Source organism: Myotis nattereri, assembly GCF_964212035.1.
Source record: "Myotis nattereri genome assembly, chromosome: 19".
NCBI classification, from domain to species: Eukaryota; Metazoa; Chordata; class Mammalia; order Chiroptera; family Vespertilionidae; genus Myotis; species Myotis nattereri.
The window spans coordinates 6,985,020-7,004,811 of NC_138095.1; the positions used below are offsets into that span (position 1 = coordinate 6,985,020).

Here is a 19,792-nt window from a genome sequence, read left to right on the forward strand (position 1 = left end):
CGGTGAAATCGCCAGGCTCGTGAAGGCGGGACTGAGGACGTCGTCACGTGAGGCGGCGCGGGGTGGCTGTCGGGAGCTGGCTGGGCTGAGGGCCGCGGGGCCGGCGCCCGGTGTGAGGAATGGGGCTGCCCACCGCGTAGGGGCCATGCCGCCCGGGTTCCGGGCCTGCCCCGTTCCGCGCCCCGGCCGCCGCGCCCCGCGTCCGCGCCGGCATGGTGAACCTGGCGGCCATGGTGTGGCGCCGGCTCCTGCGGAAGCGGTGGGTGCTCGCCCTGGTCTTCGGGCTCTCGCTCGTCTACTTCCTCACCAGCACCTTCAAGCAGGTGAGTGGCCTCTCGCTGTCCCGCGTTTGCTCCGGGCGCCGCGCGCGGGCCGCTCTCCCGGCCGCCCGGCTCCCTCCCCACGTGGGGGAGCTGCCTGGCAGCCGCCCCGCTCCGGTGCCCGGGGAGGTGGGCCTTCCTGCCCAGGACCGAGGCCGGGCGGAGGGACCGCTCCTGCGGGGGTGATGGGTGAGGAGGCGCTGCTCGGCCAGCTCCGGGGCCTCGAACCCCGGGCTGTGGCCCTGGCGCCGGTGGTATTACCCCCATCGCCCCCGCCTGCTTCCTCCCTGCCCCGCCGGCGAGCCTTCCTCACCGCATCTTCCTGGCTGTCCTGGGGGCGGAGGGCGGCCCCGGGTGACAGCCGGGAAACCGAGCCCCCGAGAACGGCCGGTGGGGCCGGCAAGTAGCCGAGCTGCGGGGCCGGCGCTGCGTGTCTGCGCTCCGTTCAGCTCGGGGCGCGGTCGTCCCCCCGGGAGACTCGCCGTGGGGCGTCCTCTCTGTGCATCGCGCGAGCGCAGTGTCCTCTCCGCCCCCCACCTCCTCAGATCGAACGCCACGTGCGGATTTAGGGCGACAAGGCAGGGCGCTTGGGTAGGAAGTGTTACCCAGCGCGGCAGCTGGGTGTGCTCAGAGTCCAACTTGAGCCTTAGGGTTTTTAGAAAGGGTGACCCGACCCCGAGGTGTTCTAGTTATCAAGAGACCCCCTTTTCACCCTCCAGTTCATACATCAAACATAGCAACGAGCGGGAAATAAATAAACGTTGCAGTCACCCAAGTTTTCGCGGGTCTCGGGGGAGCCTGGAAAAGGGAAGGCAGGGAAGTGTAGGCAAACAGGCGAGGGTGTAAGCGTCTATCCTTGACCGAGACATGGGTGACATTCACGGGAACTTAGGTGTTTTCTTTTTTTAAAAAAAATATATTTTATTGATTTTTTTTTTTTTAACAGAGAGGAAGGGAGAGGGATAGAGAGTCAGAAACATGGGTGAGAAACATCGACCAGCTGCCTCCTGCACGCCCCCTACTGGGGATGTGCCCGCAACCCAGGTACATGCCCTTGACTGGAATCGAACCTGGGACCCTTCAGTCTGTAGGCCGAGGCTCTGTCCACTGAGCCAAACCGGTCAGGGCTTAGGTGTTTCTGCCACCTCCCAGGCAGCTTCTCGTGGTCAGGTGCTGTCCCTTCTCTGGCCGGTGGGCCTCTGAGAGCTGCGAGTGAGCCAGAGCTCAGACCGCGGCCTCCTCCCTGCCTGGCCCAGGTGATCACTGGCATCATTGTCCAAGTGCGAGCTGTATGCTCTTGAGATCCCAGTTCATAACTCCAGTCTGGGCCTGTTCAGAAAACCCCAAATTCTACCATCTCCTGCCCCCACGGCGTCTCCTGAACTTACTCATTCTCCTAATTGTCACTGCTGCCACCTTAAGTCAGGCTGCCTTCATCCCTGTCCGGACCATGCGGTGGCACCAGCAGGCCTGTGCTTCCTTTCTTGTCCTAGCAATGGGGGTGTACGTTCTTTGGGTTCTTGCTGCACTGGACAAGCTCCAGACTGTTCCAGGATCATGGTGACTCTTTTATGTCACTTCAGGTCAGACTGAATGTGACTGTCTCGGGCCACACGGGGTGACATAATCTAAATGTCTTCCCCTTTGCCCATAGTCCTGCTTTATTTCCTTTGTGGTAGGAACTGGACATTTCTTGCTCATTTACTTGCTGATCTGTCCCTTCTAGAGTGTGATTTTCTTGAGAACAGAGAGTTGTGTTCTTCATAGAATCCCAGCCCATAGAATTCTGCCAGGCCCTTCCTGGGGACTCAAATATTGAAACAAATGAGTCTTTAAAAAAATATTTTTGTTGCTTCCAGAGAGAGAGAAAGAGAGAGAGAGAGAAAGAGAAACATCAGTGATGAGAGAGAGAGTAATTGATCCACTGCCTCCTGCACGCCCACATTGGGATGGAGCCTGCAACCCGGGCATATGCCCTGACCGGGAATCAAACCATGACCTTCTGGTTCACAGGTTGACACTCAGCCACTGAGCCATGCCGGCCGGGCTGAGCCTTTTTAATTGGGATGACTTTTCCTTTCTTCTCAATCTGGCACATTCCTACTGGTCAGATGCTGTCCATTCTGACCTCCTTTACAACCTCCTTTTAAGTACTCCAGTGCACCTTGTTCATTTTTGTAAAAATACATCTTTATTGATTTTAAAGAGAGGGGGGAGAAAGTGGAAGAGAAACATCGTTATGAGAAACATCAGTCAGCTATCTCCTACATGCCCACCACGGGGATCAAGCCCACAGCCCTGGCATGTGCCCTGACCAGGAATTGAACCCGGGACTTTCAGTTCATGGGACGATGCTCAACAGAGTCATTCTGGGCTGGTGCCTTGTTCATTGTTTAAAAATTACAGTGTTACAATGTGTCTTTTTAAAACCTGTCAATTATGACAGTCAGGGTTTACATTTTTTTTTTGACGGGGGTGATGATTGTGATTTCTTTAAAACTATTGACAGAATTTTTGTTTTGCAGATTTCCCCCGCAGCCTAACAAAAACTAAGTAAAACAGACACTTGAGCTGTAACCTTCTATGCCTGCCAGTCAGCCCCTGCCAACCATTCAGTCAACTTTCTGTCTCTATGAATTTGCCTATTCTGGACACTTCACATAAGTGGACTCTTATAGTCTGTGGTCTTCTGTGTCTGGTTTCTTTCGGTTAGAAGCCTGTGTTTTCAGAATTCATCCATGTTGTAGCATGTGCTACTACTTCATTTTTGTGTCCGAATAATAGTCCCTGGTATGCATCTACCATATTTTGTTTTTTTCCATTTATCAGTTGATGGACACTTCGGTTGTTAACACCTTTTGGCTATTATAAATAATGTTATTATGTACATTGGTGTATATGGTTTTGTTTGGAAATATGTTCTCAGTTCTCTTGGATTTGGTCCTAGGAATGGGATTGCTAGGTCATATGGTGACTTTATGTTTAACTTTTGAAGAACTGCCAGACTGTTTTCAAAAGCGGTTGCACCATTTGCAGTGAACTTTTAAGAAGCTACTATGCTTGTCAAGTTTTGATGTAGCATCAAAGAAGCGTGTCCATAGTTATCTGGAAAAGCCATTAAAATGCTCCTCCTATTTCCAACTGCACATCTGTGTGAGGTAGGTTTTCTTCAGGTGGTTCAGCCTGAACAACATACTGCAGCAGATTGAATGCAGGGGGACATAGGAGAATCCAGCTGTCTTTCTTTAAGCCAGACACTGAAAAGATCTGCAGAAATGTAAAAACATTTTCTCTTCTCACTAAATTTCTTTACACAACAAAAATGGTTGACATGTAATAGTAATGGGTTCATTGTTATTGTTAAATGAATAAAAAATAATGTATTGAAAACACGTATTTTAGGAATTTGTTTTACTTTCCAATATGATAAATATCAACGGCCATAATTCTTTTTGTTTTTTAATATACTTTATCGATTTTTTACGGAGAGGAAGGGAGAGGGATAGAGAGTTAGAAACATCAATGAGAGAGAAACATCGATTGGCCACCTCCTGCACACCCCCCACTGGATATGTGCCCGCAACCAAGGTACATGCCTCTGGCTGGAATCAAACCTGGGACCCTTGAGTCCGTAGGCTGACGCTCTATCCACTGAGCCAAACCGGTTAGGGCTCAACGGCCATAATTCTTATAAACCCACATATTGGGGGTCCTCAGTAATTTTTAAGAGTATGAACGATTCTTGGGACCAAAAACTTGTCTGACGTTCTCCCATATGCATTTTTGTGTGTGCTGCTCCTGCTTCACTCTCGCTGCAGTTTTGGTGTCTGCCACTCCGAACTGGGTGACTTGGGGGTCTGCTTCATTTGGCCTAGCCTCAGTGTCTTCATCTGGAACGTGGAGGTGGTGACAGGGAATGAGTGGGGTGGGGAGAGGTTAGGATACATTGAGAAGAGGACGTGGACAACTTCCCAGCTCCTTGGGATCCGAGCTCTGCTGCAGTGAGACCAGGCACCGCTGGAGCAGAGGTGGTGCTTGTGTCTAGAGAATCGTGGATTATTCTCTACTGCTTTGAATTCCTCATTTCTTTGGTTTTCATGTTAATTAATGCTTTGGGGGATAGTTTAAATTACAGAGATGGGAGTGCAGGAGAAATTAGTGACAATGGCAGGGATGCCACTGGGGGAGAGGATTGGGAATGGTGAGTGGTGCCAGGTGACTTGGGCACAGTTATTTAACAAATGTTCAGAGCACCAGCTGTGTTGCTAAGGCACTGTCTGCTGGATGATGGAGATACAGTGAGGGGCAAAGCAGAAAAGCCTTCCTCTCCAAGAGCCTCTGTCCTGCGGGGGTGGGTCTGGGGGAGAAGTGGCAAAAAAGCAAAGCTGCCGAAACCGGTTTGGCTCAGTGGATAGAACGTCGGCCTGTGGACTGAAAGGTCCCAGGTTCGATTCTGGTCAAGGGCATGTACCTGGGTTGTGGGCACATTCCCAGTGGGAGATGTGCAGGAGGCAGCTGATCGATGTTTCTAACTCTCTATCTCTCTCCCTTCCTCTCTGTAAAAAATCAATAAAATATATTAAAAAAAAAAAGCGCAAAGCTATTTCAGACAATGATGTACGATACGAAGGAAACAAAGCAAGATGCCATGATAGAGCGGCAGGGTGGGCCGTATGCTGCGTGGGTGTGTGAACTGAGATGACAGAATTCCCAATCTTGGAGTCAGAAGGGTCCTTACTTGTAAGGCAATGGTCTCAGACTTGTTCAAGTGGTGCAGTTTCTGAATATCTCAGGTGTTTGCGTAACTCCTTGAAAACATATTCATGCCTTCAGCTTGAAAGTAACTGTAAATTGGTGCCAAGTTAGATACTGTCTAACGTAAAGTGGAATAAGTCATAAGAGCGAGTTGCTAATCTGTTTTTTGCTTTCCGCTGATCAGCACAGGGTAGAGGAGGAACACTACTAGCAGTCTCACCAACCAGAGGGAGTCGCTGATGATACCTGGGCATATTTTCTTCTTCATTTTTCATGTTTTAAAATATAATTGGGCATACTGTTTCTTTACATATGTGCATTGTATCCATCTTTAAAAGTGTTTTTTAAGTACAGTTTTTTTATAACTAAAATTTTCCTTGATTAGGCCATATTGAGGCATTCATTCCCCAAATATTAGACATTTGGGATGCCTCCTGGCCTTTTACTCGCCACCCCCCTCCCCTTTTTTCTTTTGAGAAACATAAGCAAATCTTTTAATGGCAATGCCTTCTGTTTAAGTGCTTCACTACGTAAATGGAACATTTATCTCATTTGACCCTTATGATGACCCCTGAAAAATAGACAGGACAGTTATTAATATCCCCCCTTTAAAATCAGGTTAAGTAACATATGAGTAATGAAAACATTTCTATAGCTCCTTAACAGTTTATGAAGAAAGTTCTTTGTGTGCATGTTTGTTCCTTTTTGTTCCCGCTCTTTTCTTTGTATCCCAGTGTAGTCCCTGTGGACATTGGTGGTGGTCGATTGCACTGATTTCTGCTACCTCTTTATCAACTGCTCTGAAGGCTCTTTGGGATTAGAGAACCTGGCTACTTTTGTCTCTATTTCCTTAATGCATTGTACCATCTTGAAACCTTTGAATGAATAAAAAAAAAAGTGTGTATACACACACACACACACACACACACACACGTGTAAAATTGAGAAAACCTAATAGAGTAGGTGGAACACTTGGAGGAGGGTTTAAAAGTACTTATCCAATAAAGGAATCCATCAGTGCCCCTTCACACCCTTTGCGTGACTAGACTTTCACACAAGTGAACATGTACTAATTCATTACCATTGCTATCTTACACAATCTCTGTACAATCTTTTTGATTGTACAGCTCTTATCTAATCCTTTTGGCAAGGTCTTGAATATTCATGTTTGGAAAATCAAGTGCTGGGAGAATTGCCTTCCTGTTTACCAGGAATGTAGTTATGTGGAAGAGGTCCTTCTGGGATGCACTTGTTCATGAACTCTTGTGTGTTTTTTTTTCCCTCAGGAAGAATAACAGGATAGTTTGAGAGTAATGTTAAGAGCACTTTTAACCTTGTGAGAGCCAGTTTACTGTACTTTGACCAGCCTCTTAACAGTCCTTATGGCTGTTAATTTATCTAGAGTAGCATTTGACGCTCAGTTTAGTTTGCATGTAGCTTGATTATGCAGTTAACTGATAGGTCCTAGCAGAGCAGAGGAGTATGAATTCACAGGTAGTTAAGCAGTGTGCACCTAAGTGATTTGCCCTAGTTCCCAAGGCTTCTGCATTTAGCTCCTCTTCTTGCACCCGAAGAACACAGATGTTGTTTTTGCATAACCCATCCTGTTCCTGCTGGTGCCAGTTCTTTCCTTTAAAAGAAGCAGGAGGGAGGGGCAGAGTAGAAATGACAGCCACCTTGAAGGATTGTTTCACACTAGTAATTTGAAGAACACAATCCAGGCCTGGTGAGGCGTGGTAAATTGTAAACACTATCTTATGTAAATGCTGGTAATATTACAAATGGTGTATATGTAACTTCAGGGAAGTTATTTGGCACTGTATGACATGACTACTTATAATAATTACTTCTACAAAGTAATTGTAGAAGTACTATTTATTTATTTATTTATTTATTTATTTATTCAAGAGAATAAGTAAAAACTACATTTCTATTGCATTGCTATCTGATAACAAAAGTCAAGAATGGGCTAAATGTTGATCTGTAGAGGATATGTTTACAAATTATGGCACATCAACATGATGGATTATTATGTAGCCTTAAAATGTGATTCTCGAGATAATGTAGCTGCTTGAATGGTTTACCATCTAATTAGTGTCAAGAAGCGCTGAATGCCAAGCATCCTCATTTGTAAGTGTAAATGTCAGGGTCAGAAGGCTAGAAGTTAATATGCAAAAATAGATAGCACTTTATGTAAGTGATGGGATTGTGGGCAATTTTTGTCTTTAATGTTGGTAATTATGTTGTTGTTGTTTTTTGTTTGTTTTTTGTTGTTGTTAATCCTCACCCCAGGATATTTTTCCACTGATATTTAGAGAGAGTGGAAGGGAGTGGGAGAGACACCAGAGAAAAACATTGATGTGAGAGAGATACATTGATTGGTTGCCTCCCAACCAAGGCTGGAGATCAAGCCTGCAACTGAGGAACATGCCCTTGGCCACAATCGAGCCCAGGACCCTTCAGTCCACGGGATGACACTCTATCCACTGAGCCAAATCGGCTAGGACAGTGGTCGGCAAACTCATTAGTCAACAGAGCCAAATATCAACAGTACAAAGATTGAAATTTCTTTTGAGAGCCAAATTTTTTAAACTTAAACCATATAGGTAGGTACATTGTTATTAACTTAATTAGGGTACTCCTAAGGCTTAGGAAGAGCCACACTCAAGGGGCCAAAGAGCCGCATGTGGCTCACGAGCCGCAGTTTGCCGACCACGGGGTTAGGGCAATTATGTTTTTTTAAAAAGAAACTTTTTATTTTGGAATAATTATAGATTTACAGGAAACTTTCAAGGCTAGTATAGCGTTTCTGTAGATCCCTTAGTGTCTCCTATTGTTAATGATAATTATGTTTTTAAATAATGTTTTTATCATTTTAAAAACAAAAATATTCCAAAAATGCTAAAAGCTGTTAATAATCACTTATGTCCCTTCCATGTTAATAGCTTGTAGTATACCTTGCCATACCGTTATCTTAGCTCTAACACTTTTATACCTATTTAGAATGTGCACGTAATCAAGGGGCATTCATGTAAGAACTCCAGTTGCGAAGCATAGCATAGCCCTAATTTATTTTTCTGCATTTGATTTTGTGACTTTGGCTCAGATTTTGCTCATACCAGGGGAATGCAGATTCTTGTGCAAGCTTTTTAAAAATTGTGTCTGTTCTGTTGCTGTTTCTATGAAAAAATTGGTGAAAATATAAGAAATGATACTTTAATCTTTTCTTTTATGGTCTCTTTGTAGGAGGAGAGGGCAGTGAGAGATCGGAATCTCCTCCAGGTTCAAGACCATGATCAGCCCATTCTGTGGAAAGTGCAGTTTAACTTGGGCAATAGCAGTCGGCCCAGCAACCAGTGCCGGAACTCCATCCAAGGGAAGCACCTCATCACCGACGAACTAGGTAAGGCTGGCTTCCTTCCCCTCCTGCAGTCAGTGAAGTGCTCTGGTGCCACCATTCCTAGGGTTTTTAAGTAGGGATTCTATATGTGCCTTTCCCCTTCGTGCTCATTTCCAACATTTCTCACGTCTTCTTTGTCTTCCAGATCTAACTCATTGTTCAAGGTTCCCCTCAGCATCAGAGAAGCTTGGTTTGATAATTCTAACTCTGAAACTCCTTGTGCCTATAACTTAGAGTTTTAGCATTTTATCACACATCAGTGCCTCTGCTACTTCCTGCCAGTCTCTTCACAGCTCACCGGTCTTTTCTTCTCATCTTGGTCAATTCTATAGACTAGGAGCTCAGTTTTCTTTGGTAACTTGAATAATAATTGGTACTTAGGAAATGCATTTGTTAATGACTGATTGGGTAATCTCAAGTGAATTATAAGCACATTCAAAATGTGTTACTCTTACAGCTAAAATAGTAGTCTGTCTGTTTTGGTACTTTCTCTCAGACTTTTCTGTTTCCTTTTAGACAGAAAGGTGATTCCTGTGCTGGTGAGGTAGTTGGATTAGACAGCTGCTACAGTTCTTACAACTCTAATCTGGCTCAGTCTTCCCAAAGCGAGACTCCCACTAATCCTCAGCCTGACTTAATTGAGCTCTTACCATGTGCTGGGCACTGGGTGAAAGCTTTCCTTGAATATCCCATTTGATTTTGTTAATAGTCCTACGAGGTCCAGCTATTGCTATAATACATATAGTGGTATTGTCACTGTGTAGGTGAAGACACAGGCACTGAGAGGTTAAGGAACTCAAGGAAAAAGCAGATAACATTGCAAATAACCTGTGTTTTATTTTTAACAGAATTAAGTTACTTCCACAAGATGACACAGCTAGTCAGCAGGCAGACATGGGACAAGGACTGAACTTGGAGTTCAGTGTTTTTTTTCTCTTATAAACTGTTTTTTTTTTTGGTGTTTTTATGTTTGTTTTGTTTTTTATGATGCTTATAGTGAGAAAACATGTCATCTATGCCTTGGCTTTAATATTTAATATTAGGTTATGAATGAGTTTGTCATTTTGTAGCAAGCCAAAGAATAATTTTCCTCTGATTATTTCGAGTGAGACAAAGATTCTCAGACTTATTAAGTAAAAAGTTCCAAGAATCAAGCAATTAAAAATTCAAGAACCATAGATTATATTTTACCTCCATGAGTGTGGGAGAAGGGAGAAACAGTTTAATGAAGAAAACTTGCAGGAATTGATGCCTTTTAGGAAGCAGATGTCACAATGAATATTGCTAGGGTAACACCTTATTAAATAGGACAACCAATTAGAATTTCAGACTTTCAAAGGTTAGAAGTTAATTTCTCAGTCAGTAGCAATACACTCTGCGGTTGTGACCTTACAGAATTCCTTGTTGGAAATGATGTTTGCATGCTTAGATTTATGATGGAAAAGGTGAAATCTTGGTGAGCTTTCTTTCACCAGAAATTAGACCTGTGGTTTCAAGGCTGCTGGCAGTTAGCACTGGGGAGAGAAAGAAGGCCTGATGTTGACACTGAGAATGTGGAAAAGAGAAAAGGGCAGAAAGATAATTTCAACAAGTGGAGTGTAGGTCACATTATATTTTACAACTTCCTGACCCAGAAGTGGTAAACTTGCTGTGTATTTATCATTTGGGGCAGAATTTCAAGAAACATTTTGGCTTACTTGGATTTTTTTGTTTGTTTGTATATTTATAATCCTTGTAATCCCAGAAACATTTGTGATGGCATTGGAATCATCATCATCATTCTCTGTCTCTGTCTCTCTGTCTGTTAATCCTCACCCGAGGATATTTTCCCATTGATTTTTTAAGGAGAGTGGAAGAGAGAGGGAAAGACAGAGAGAAACATTGATGTGAGAGAAACACATTGATTGGTTGCCTCCTGCACGCACCCCAACTAGGGCCCGGGCCAGGGAGGAACCTGCAACCAAGGTACATGCCCTTGACTGGAATCAAACCCAGGACTCTAGCCACTGAGCCAAACCGGCTAGGGCTGGAACCATCCCCTCTTAATTTAAAGACAGAATGGCACAGTTAAAGTAACAAAAAGCACCAGTTCCCAGGTAAGCCCCAGTTTTCCAAGTGTGAGTGAGGGCTCTTTTAGTTTCTTCCATTGTGTTCCTGGTGCTTCCTACATTTGCACAGACTTTGTTTTCCAGAGTAGTTTCTGAAAACAACAGTATACTTCACCAAGTCTCATTCTCCGAGGGTTAAGAAGCTGGGGTATTTGGATGGACAGTTGCTCTGACCTGTGGGCCTGGGCATATACCTGTGGGCTTATGTGTGCATCTGTGAGCTGTGTGTACATCTGGGAGTTTCCCAAGGGCCAAGTGGTGTCTGTCCCTCATCCACTTCTTCTCACATACCTCATTCCCACTCCCAGAAAGATGTAGAGAAGTGTCTTTTAGCAATTCTGAACAATAAATTAACTTTTGCAAGGTGATTCATTCCTTAAAGTTGAGCATGGATTGGCTGGGTTGGAGGGAGCGTGTGTATAGAGGTGATGGGATTTATTTATTATTTTATATTTTTAAAATATATTTTAATTGATTTCAGAGAGGAAGGGGTAGAGAAAGAGAGAGAGAGAGAGAGAGAGAGAGAGAGAGAGAGAGAGAGAGAGAGAGATATTGATCAGCTGCCTCCTGCACCCCCCACCCCTCACTCTGGGGATCGAGCCCACAACCCAGGCATGTGCCCTGACCAAGAATCGAACCGGTTCTTAGGTCGACACTCAACCACCGAGCCACACTGGCTGGGAGAGATGATGGGATTTATGAGGAGTGGAGGGAATTAGGATTTTTCTTTCTTGGGTATCAGAGGATTCCCTTTTCCCAATACTGAGGGATAATTGAACACTTGGTATGTATACTTGAAAACAGCCTAAATCAGTTTGTAAAGGTGAAGTGTAACTACTTCAGTTAAAAAAAAAATCTTCCAAACCATTCAATAAATGGCAAGCATTTAAAAGATACTTGCGAAAAGGAGGGGGCAGATGTTTGTTTTTTATCTAGAAGGATTTCACTTTTGGGAATTAATGCCTTGGCTTTTTCTATTTTTAGATTTTTGTATTGAAAAAATGGCTTTTTTTTCCTAGATTAGAATAGAAAAACACAGGCGTGACTTTACGTGGAGAGTAAATCAAACACGCAGCAGCAGACTAACAGGTTGTTTTAGGCAGGTAAGGCTGGACCTACTTCTAGTGTGGGAATTCACGTTTTTAAAGGACGGCATGTGAGAAGCAAGCCCTCATCACACAGTGTCTGATTCTCCTACCTCTTTGGTGCTTAGGATTCTCCAGACTCCAGATTCTGTCTCTGATCTTTGCATACAGTGTGGACGATGCTGAGTCCAGATCACGGCTGGTAGTGAGTTGGGATCCCTGCTGCTTTAATACTCAGGCTAGTCTCTGACTTGCAGGATACGTTTGTGAAAGGAAGGACTTGCTGGTGAATGGCTGCTGTAATGTCAACGTCCAGGGCACCAAGCAGTACTGCTGTGATGGCTGCTTGACCAACGGCTGCTGCAGCGCTTACGAGCACTGCGTTTCCTGCTGCCTGCAGCCCAACAAGGTATGGAGAGCTGCTCCTTGTTCTGCATCTGCTCACGTCTCTCTGCCTTTATTTTATGATGAGCATTGGGTTCTTCTGAAAATAGAATTTAGAAGGGAGCTTTGTAGGTGTCAGGAGTTGCTGCTGTGAAGTAGCCTTTGTCTCCAAGGAAGGAGGTGGTTCCCAGTGACTTGAATGGTTCTTTTGCAGAATGGGCCATTGTTTTGCTAATCAGATATCTGATGAATAAGATACCAGTGCTCATTCCCCTTGGAGCTGGCTGCCTCCCTCACTCTTACCCCCACCCCGTCAGCAGTCTCCTAGTTTAGGAGAAATATCCAAGGTTACTTTTTGTGCTGCTGAGTCTGGAATTTATTATAGGTACTAACTTTTGTTTCCATAGCAACTTCTCCTGGAGCGCTTCCTCAACCGGGCAGCTGTGGCCTTCCAGAACCTCTTCATGGCAGTGGAGGATCACTTTGAATTGTGTTTGGCTAAATGCAGGACCTCATCCCAGGTCAGAAGCTCTGATGTTTCTAGCTGGGGGCTGGGTGGGTAGGAGGAAGGGTGGGTGGGAAAGTATGATCATGGAGGTATGATTATGATATGTCATAGGATATGAGTGATAATGGAGAAGAGATTCAAATGAAGCTTTGGTGGAATGAGTGTTTAGAATGTCAGCATGAGATTTATACAAGTCAGAGAAGTAAAATGTTTATATTAAATCAAGGTCTAATCAACTTGCATCTCCCCATCTGATTGGCATGTCTATACTTTTAAGTGGGAGCCTAAAATTATTTTTTAAATCTGGGTGGAATCTTAATAGTCCAGTTTCTGAGAGAAGTTCTTTTGTCAGAACTGAGGCTTTTCAGCAACCACTCATTGAGAGTAAATAGTAATTTGTTCTGGGACAGAGTTATGGTTTATTTTATGATTCAAGGGGAAGGGGCAGGTGGTGTTTAAAAATACATGCGTAATGTGTTGGTCGTCAAGCTCTCGATACTCATCAGCATGCTGTCATTACATGCTTTGCTCTTCGGGCACTGAACATCGCACCTGCTGCTGAAAGCGCCTGGAAGTCCATCACTGTGGCCTTGGCTCTCAGCTTTTGTGGTTGGGCTGTTGTGGGGCTGTCTTTTTAAAAAATCACTGACGTGTTTGTTATACAAGCACGCTTCTTCTGGCCTGTATTCATGGTGTCTCCAAGATTGTACTGGCTTCATCTGAGATAACTGACTCATTTGTCATTTTCTGGAACTCTTGCACTCTTTGCCAGATGTCTGTCTGTAGTCCACCTTTTGATTTTATGCCACTTTTTATGTCTCTGGTCTGCTCTTAGAGCACCCAGCATCATTGGGTAAATGTTTCAGGGATTATAATGAGCATTTGAAAACATGAAGAAATTCCTGGTGGGCTTGTTTTGTTGGAAGAGCTTTCCACTTGAATGGGCCTTAAAGGAAATGTGGAGGAGGCTGAACACGTGACTTACTTTGATTCAGATTCTCTCTCATTCCGAGAGTTGCCAGAAAAGTCGAAGTATTTTCTTTCTTTAACTGATAAAACCCAGAAGTTATTTCCAGTTGTGAGTAAAGATGCTAAACTTTCTTTTATTGTAAAGAAATATTTCCCAGTTGGCAATTTGTTTATATAGCAGTATCCCAAGAAAGAGAAGCTTTTGGCGACACGTCTGCAAATTGGATTAGTACTTACAGTGTAGATGTTTAGTATTGGTTGTGGGCTAATTAATGAACTCTAGACTAGCCAAAAACTCAAGTTGCCTGTATGAAAACAAACTGCTGAAAAATTAGCCATTGGGGTGTTTGTTTTAAATCACACTTCCTATTTCTCAGCCAAATAAGGCTTGTCTGGTATTGTGGGATTTGGCCCGAGTGCCAAACCCAGAGATACATAAAACTTTATGAAAGCGATTTGAAATGTATCTCCTCCATATTTTCAGGGTTCAGTACCAGTGACTGAATTTCTGTGAAGCACAGAGTCAGGTGCAAAACACCCTTTGGACCTTAATCTAATATAAAATAATTTGAGAAAAACTAGTTGTCCTGAGTTGCAGTGAGGTTGTTAGAAACTCACTTGTGTACATAAAAAGAAACAGTCACGCAGTGATGTTATGTCCATTTGCATGATCTTCATTGGCATTCTGCATTGAGCATTCGCCTTTGTTCCAGAAAGTGCCTGGGAGCCTGATAGTGACATTCGGAGATGGATGTGGCCAGGCTCCTGCAGGGAGTGCCTGACAGCAGCCCGCTTGGACTTCAGCAGCTCTGAAGGGAGGTGTGTGGGACTGCTCTCTCACGGAGCTCTTGTCTTCCCTTTTGCCAACAGAGTGTGCAGCACGAGAACACCTATAGGGATCCCATAGCAAAGTATTGCTATGGAGAGAGCCCTCCCGAGCTCTTCCCAGCGTGATGGGCGCAGTGATGGGCACAGAAGACTTTCCAGGCGCATGCGGCTAAAGCACTTAGTCTGAAGCCAGGCTCAGCGGTCACTAGTCCCTTGGAAGAAGAGAGTTGTCGTGCGGAAACCTTGGCTTTGACCACTTCTTGGGCTGTACTCTTTGGGCTGCACTCCCCGCCAGGCTTCACCAGATGGGACTGATCTATAAAGCAGCTTGGAAACACCAGTGGGTCACATTTGAAAAAGACCAAACTGCAGGCGACCTTGCGGAGGGATTGGTGCTGTGGGCACCTCCACCATTGCAGCTGCTCGGGGTCCCAGGGTCACTCACAGGGTTCATCGGGGCCCTTCACTGTACAGTTATTTATTGGATTTCTTTGTAGTATTGGGAAAATTATAATGTTTTATATTGAGGAATGCCTTGCCTTGATAGTTGAATATATTCAAGGAAACTGTTGTGGTTGTTGTTTTCTTATGTTCTTTAGTTTCATGAGTTAAATCATCCCTTCACCCAGATAAAATGGCCTCTTAGAACATGCATGTTCTCTCCAGGTAGTTATTTTGGTTTTGTTTTAACAGCATCTTCAGGAGTGGGCCCTGAACACCGTATGCTGACATCTAAAACTGTCTGAGATCTCAAAGATACTGTTCCATTCTCATCTAGCGCCAAGTTTCCAGCAGCTGCTACCATGTGCTCTCAGATTTTTTCTGGGGGATCTGGGATACATGTATTCCTGTGGCAAGCATCGTTTTAACCTGAGAGTCTGACTTACTGTTCCAGAGGATTTTGTTCTCATTTCCTATGAAGTGCCTGGTCATCTTGGTTGTGGTCCAGCAGGAGCCTCAGGAAAATCACTGCAGCCTCCTCTCCTCCCAGTCATGGAACCCTGTGTTAAGGCGCTTCCTCAGTGGAGATACATCTACAACTGGCCATAAGCGGTTATCCTTTATTGCTTTCAGCTTCATGAGATGTAACAAGTACAGACATGCAGTTTCCCCATGATTCGCAAAGAGGGAGAAGAAAACCCAAGTTGCTAGGAAGGAGCTGTAAGAGACTTAACATCTCCCCTCAGTGGGACGAGTGAATGAACGCAGGGCATGCAATTGCAGGTCCACACGCTCCAGGCGTGCCCTGTGTTTCCGAACAACACTAAACCTCTCTGGTCAAAGCCAGGGGTGTTTGGTCCTCAGATCACGACAGGCCCCTTGAGTAGTATCCCTCTTTGCTCTCAGGAGTTCCATTACTGCACAGCTCTTTCCTGGAGTCACACACTGACCTGGGGTTGGGCAAGGTTTTTTCATTTTATTGGTTCAAGTTGTTGACCTTGGAGCAGAGCGCTGTTTTATAACCTGCTTTTGACTTTTTCTTTTTCTTTTTCTTTGGGCCATGTTTGCCTTCCAGTGTGTTTCTGCAATATGTAGTGGCCGTTTCCCTTCACTCCCTCCTATTACTTCTTATACTTAACCTTCCCAAAGTGGTTTGTCCTGATAAATAAGTTTTCTTTGAGGGTATACTGTGTGTCTGGCAGTTTTTAAATGTTAGAACCCAAGAAATGTAATCAATGTGCAGTGGACTTTTTGGGTTCTCTGTGTGTTCATTGGTGCTAAATCAAACTGTATGTGAAAGAAATGTGCATGTCTGGGTGTTTTACCATCTCGGGTGTTTTTCTGTAATGCAGTGTGAGACTTGAGTTTGTTTTCTGTGGTCACTGGTACCAGCCTCTCCTTTGAGCTTATTTTAACTCTTGAGAAATATAACAGATTTAATGTGAGAAGAGTTTCCTCACAGGTTAACCCATGGATGTTGACTTTGTACTTGAATATTGACTTGGCATGCTTTGCATTTTCCATGCCTCTGCAAACAGTATCTATAGCCTTGTGATAGAGAATTAAGCTCACTTGTGTTTGCACCTCCTGGATGAGGCAATAGTCAGGGGTGAAGTGACTTCCCAGAGTCCCTGCTGAGATTTAATGACTGAACCAAAACAAGAACTTCATGTGGGGCCTGGGTCCACTGTCCTTCTCACCAACTCTCATCAGCTCCAATGCTGACTCATCTGTAAACAGCCCCCCTGAGAGCATATAGATTTCAGCCGTCCAGGCCAAAAAAGGGAAGAGGTGGCATAAATAGCCAAATTGGGCCGATAATCCAAAGGTCATTTTCACTTGGCCCTGGAATATGTTTGTTGTACTTAAGTCTATTAGGGGTGTGTTCACTGTTTTGGCAACTCCCAGTGCTGTAGAGGACATAATGAAGTCACCCAAAGGACCTGGACTGGCCTTCTCACCCAGGACCTCTCGCCTCTCCAATCCCTGGTTGGTTTCTGGTTCCCCTGACTGAGGGTTTCTAGAATTAGAGGCCTCGTCTTGGCAAAGTGCATGATACATAATGAAATTTTAGGAAAAGATCAAAGAAGGGACAAAAACACCTTTTGTTGAGAAAAAATATTAAGTATTGCGTGCTTGGGACTAAAGGTAATTAGGTAATTCGAAGCTTTCCCCCCAATTTTGAATCTTAATTACTGTGCTCCTTGCTGAGGCCATAAAGATGAGATGTATCCGCTGGTAAAGAAACAACCAGTAAAGTGAGGAAAGGGCGCTGAGATAGTCATGTATAGAGGAGAGGATGTCCTGCCTCCACGGTGCCAGGGACTCTGGGTGGCCCTGGACTCGGCCGGGCTGGAGCTGGCATTGCAGGGTGAGCTCGGTAGCTCTTAGGAAGCAGAGGACAGGGCTTTAGAGCAAGGAATGTGGCTTTCAGATCGCTGCTCCCAGAAACTGACGGGGAGGGCCTTGGGGGTGCACCTTGGCTGGTGTAGCTGCAGAGGAACTCTGGGGAGGGTCACATAATTGAATTTTTCCATCATTGAGATTTATAGATACACTAGAGGCCTGGTGCATGACATTCGTGCACTTGGAGGATGGGGGGGTCCCTCAGCCCAGCCTGTACCCTCTTGCAGTCCTGGAGCCCTTGAGGGATGTCTGCCTGCCAGCTTAGGCCTGCTCCCCCGTGGGCCTAAGCCAGCAGGTGGACATTCCCCAAGGGGTCCTTAGTGCTGTCGCAAAGGCGGGAAAGGCTCCCGCCACTGCCACTGCACTCGCCAGCCATCAGCCAGGCTTCTGGCAGAGCACACTCCCACTGTGGGAGCGCACTGACCACCAGGGGGCAGCTCCTGCATTGAGTGTTTGCCCCCTGGTGGTCAGTGAGCATCATAGCAACCAGTTGTTCCACCATTCGGTCAATTTGCATATTACCCTTTTATTATATAGGATTGTAGATGTACAGGGATGCTGCCGGTGTAGTGTCCTCACAGGCAGAATTCTGCCTTGCCGTTAATAACTGCCTCTTACTAATGGCATGACCTTGGGCACTCAGGTCCTTACTCTGTGAAACGGGGTCGCATCTGCCTCTCCCAGGGTTATGAGGTGGCAGGAAGTCTGTGTCTGCACCCAGCAGGGGTAATGTCACACAGTCTGCATGGTGGGGATCGATTGGCCCCTAAGGGGGAAGGGTGGTAATGACAGAGCCCTTAGTATTGATTTTATTTCTATTTTTTAAAGAACTCATGCTAAAGATTAAAAATTTCAGATAATTCAGATATATGTAAAAATGAAAGTAATTTAAAATCATGCATCCTAGAGATAAGCCCCAGTCCTTTTTCTCTTCCCTTGTGACTTTCTAGGCAGGAATGAGAGCACTTTTTCCTCTTGAGAACAATCCCATAATGTACATCCTAGTATGTAACATAAAGGCCCATATACTAATGTTTAATGACCACATGGTGTCAAATACAATGATGTTATGAATCCCCTGCTGAGCATGTTTAGCTTATCATTTTTCTGCTACTGCAAGTAATGCATTGATAAACTTTTACAGACACGTGTTTAGATTTATCTGATAACTTTTCACCAGTTTTCACTTTCACCTGCACTGCCATATCCTTGAGAACCCTGTGTTACCATTTTTTAACTCTTTGCTAATGGATCTGTGTTCTAATTTGTATTTATTTAGTGTCTAGTGAGGTGAGCCCTTTCCTTTGTTTTGGTTGGTGATTTATCATTCCATGTGAAGTGTCTGTTGGTGACCCTTACAGAGCATCCTATATAATAAAAGGCTAATATGCAAATTGACCAAACAGCAGAATGACCAGTTGCTATGACATGCACTGACCACCAGGGGGCAGATGCTCAATGCAGTACGCTCCCACAGGGGAAGCCTTGCTCAGCCAGAAGCCCGGCTCACGGCTGGCAAGCACAGCGCAGTGGTGGGAGCCTCCTGCCTCCGTGGCAGTACTAAGGACGTCTAACTGACAGTGGGGATTGTGCCTAAGCTGTCAGTCAGACATCCCCCGAGGGCTTCTGGACTGCAAGAGGGCTCAGGCTGGGCTGAGGGACCCCCCCCCCCAAAGTGCACGAATTTCGTGCACCAGGCCTCTAATTTTTACATAAAAGAAGCCTACACCCCTTTTCTCTCTCAGCCCTGTGCTAACCTCCTTATTGTGTGTACAGAAGCAAGTGACTCATGTATCAACAAACTAACTTTTTCAGTTGATGTAGGGCAGTGAACAGGGGCATTTTTGTCACAAATTGGGGAGTGTGGCGTCCCGAGTGGTGGAGGCTAGGGATGCTGTCAGACACCCTGCAGTGCCCAGGCAGGTTCCCATGACACACAGTTCCCCGGTTCCAAACGGCAGCTGTGCGAGGTGGAGAGGCCCGCTCCAGTCGGTAGTATTTCCCCCTCAGGTTGAGCCGAAGAGCTGCAGGAGCTGCGTGCTGACTTTATTATGTGTCTGCCCTTGCGTTCTGTGGTGCTGAAGCGCTGCTGATTAAATTACCCCGAAGCCCCACGGGACCCGCTGCTTCCTCGCAGGCCTCTCGCAGCCCAGTGCTGCCTCCAGGAGTGATGTTATTACTCTGCCGCGGTGTCCTTCGCACACTGACATAACCCAGGTGCAGACGTCCTCCCCTCGCTGAGTGACCTGGAGGGGCATAAACAGCGCCCTCCCTTCTCTAGCGGAGTTGTTCTCCCCAGGACCACTGCAGCAGCTCTGTACATGGAGGGGCTGTGATGGTGTGTGTACCGGGGGGTGGGGGGGGGGTGGGGGGAGGGAGAGGGGGAAACACCACGACAGATTCTATTTGGAAAACTAGTCATTCTACTATACAAAGGTGCCACATAGTAAATAGTAATAATTATTTTAAAAAGCCAGTGGGATTATGAGAGTTCTTTCTACACAATCACTTTTCCTGACTCTGGCACGTCAATAATGTATTGCCGCCTACGCCTTTTCCTGTGGGCATTTTTCTTGCATTGTTTGTTC

General features: G+C 45.3%; 1 protein-coding gene across 3 annotated transcripts; it reads left to right on the forward strand.

Moving 5' to 3' along the window:
* Positions 1-27: 27 nt before the first annotated feature.
* SPRING1 (SREBF pathway regulator in golgi 1) lies at positions 28-15,983 on the forward strand. 3 transcript variants are annotated; one of them, XM_081113683.1, is made up of 5 exons: positions 28-323; positions 8,322-8,478; positions 11,926-12,077; positions 12,460-12,573; positions 14,400-15,983. In XM_081113683.1, exons 1-5 carry the CDS (start codon positions 213-215, stop codon positions 14,481-14,483), a joined length of 618 nt encoding a protein of 205 aa, XP_080969809.1. In that variant the 5' UTR covers positions 28-212; the 3' UTR covers positions 14,484-15,983. The 3 variants fall into 3 exon arrangements, with proteins under 3 accessions (XP_080969809.1, XP_080969810.1, XP_080969811.1); XM_081113684.1 differs by lacking the exon at positions 14,400-15,983 and adding an exon at positions 13,574-13,638 and having other exon boundaries at positions 30-323; XM_081113685.1 differs by lacking the exon at positions 8,322-8,478 and having other exon boundaries at positions 62-323.
* The last annotated feature ends 3,809 nt before the right edge of the window (positions 15,984-19,792 follow it).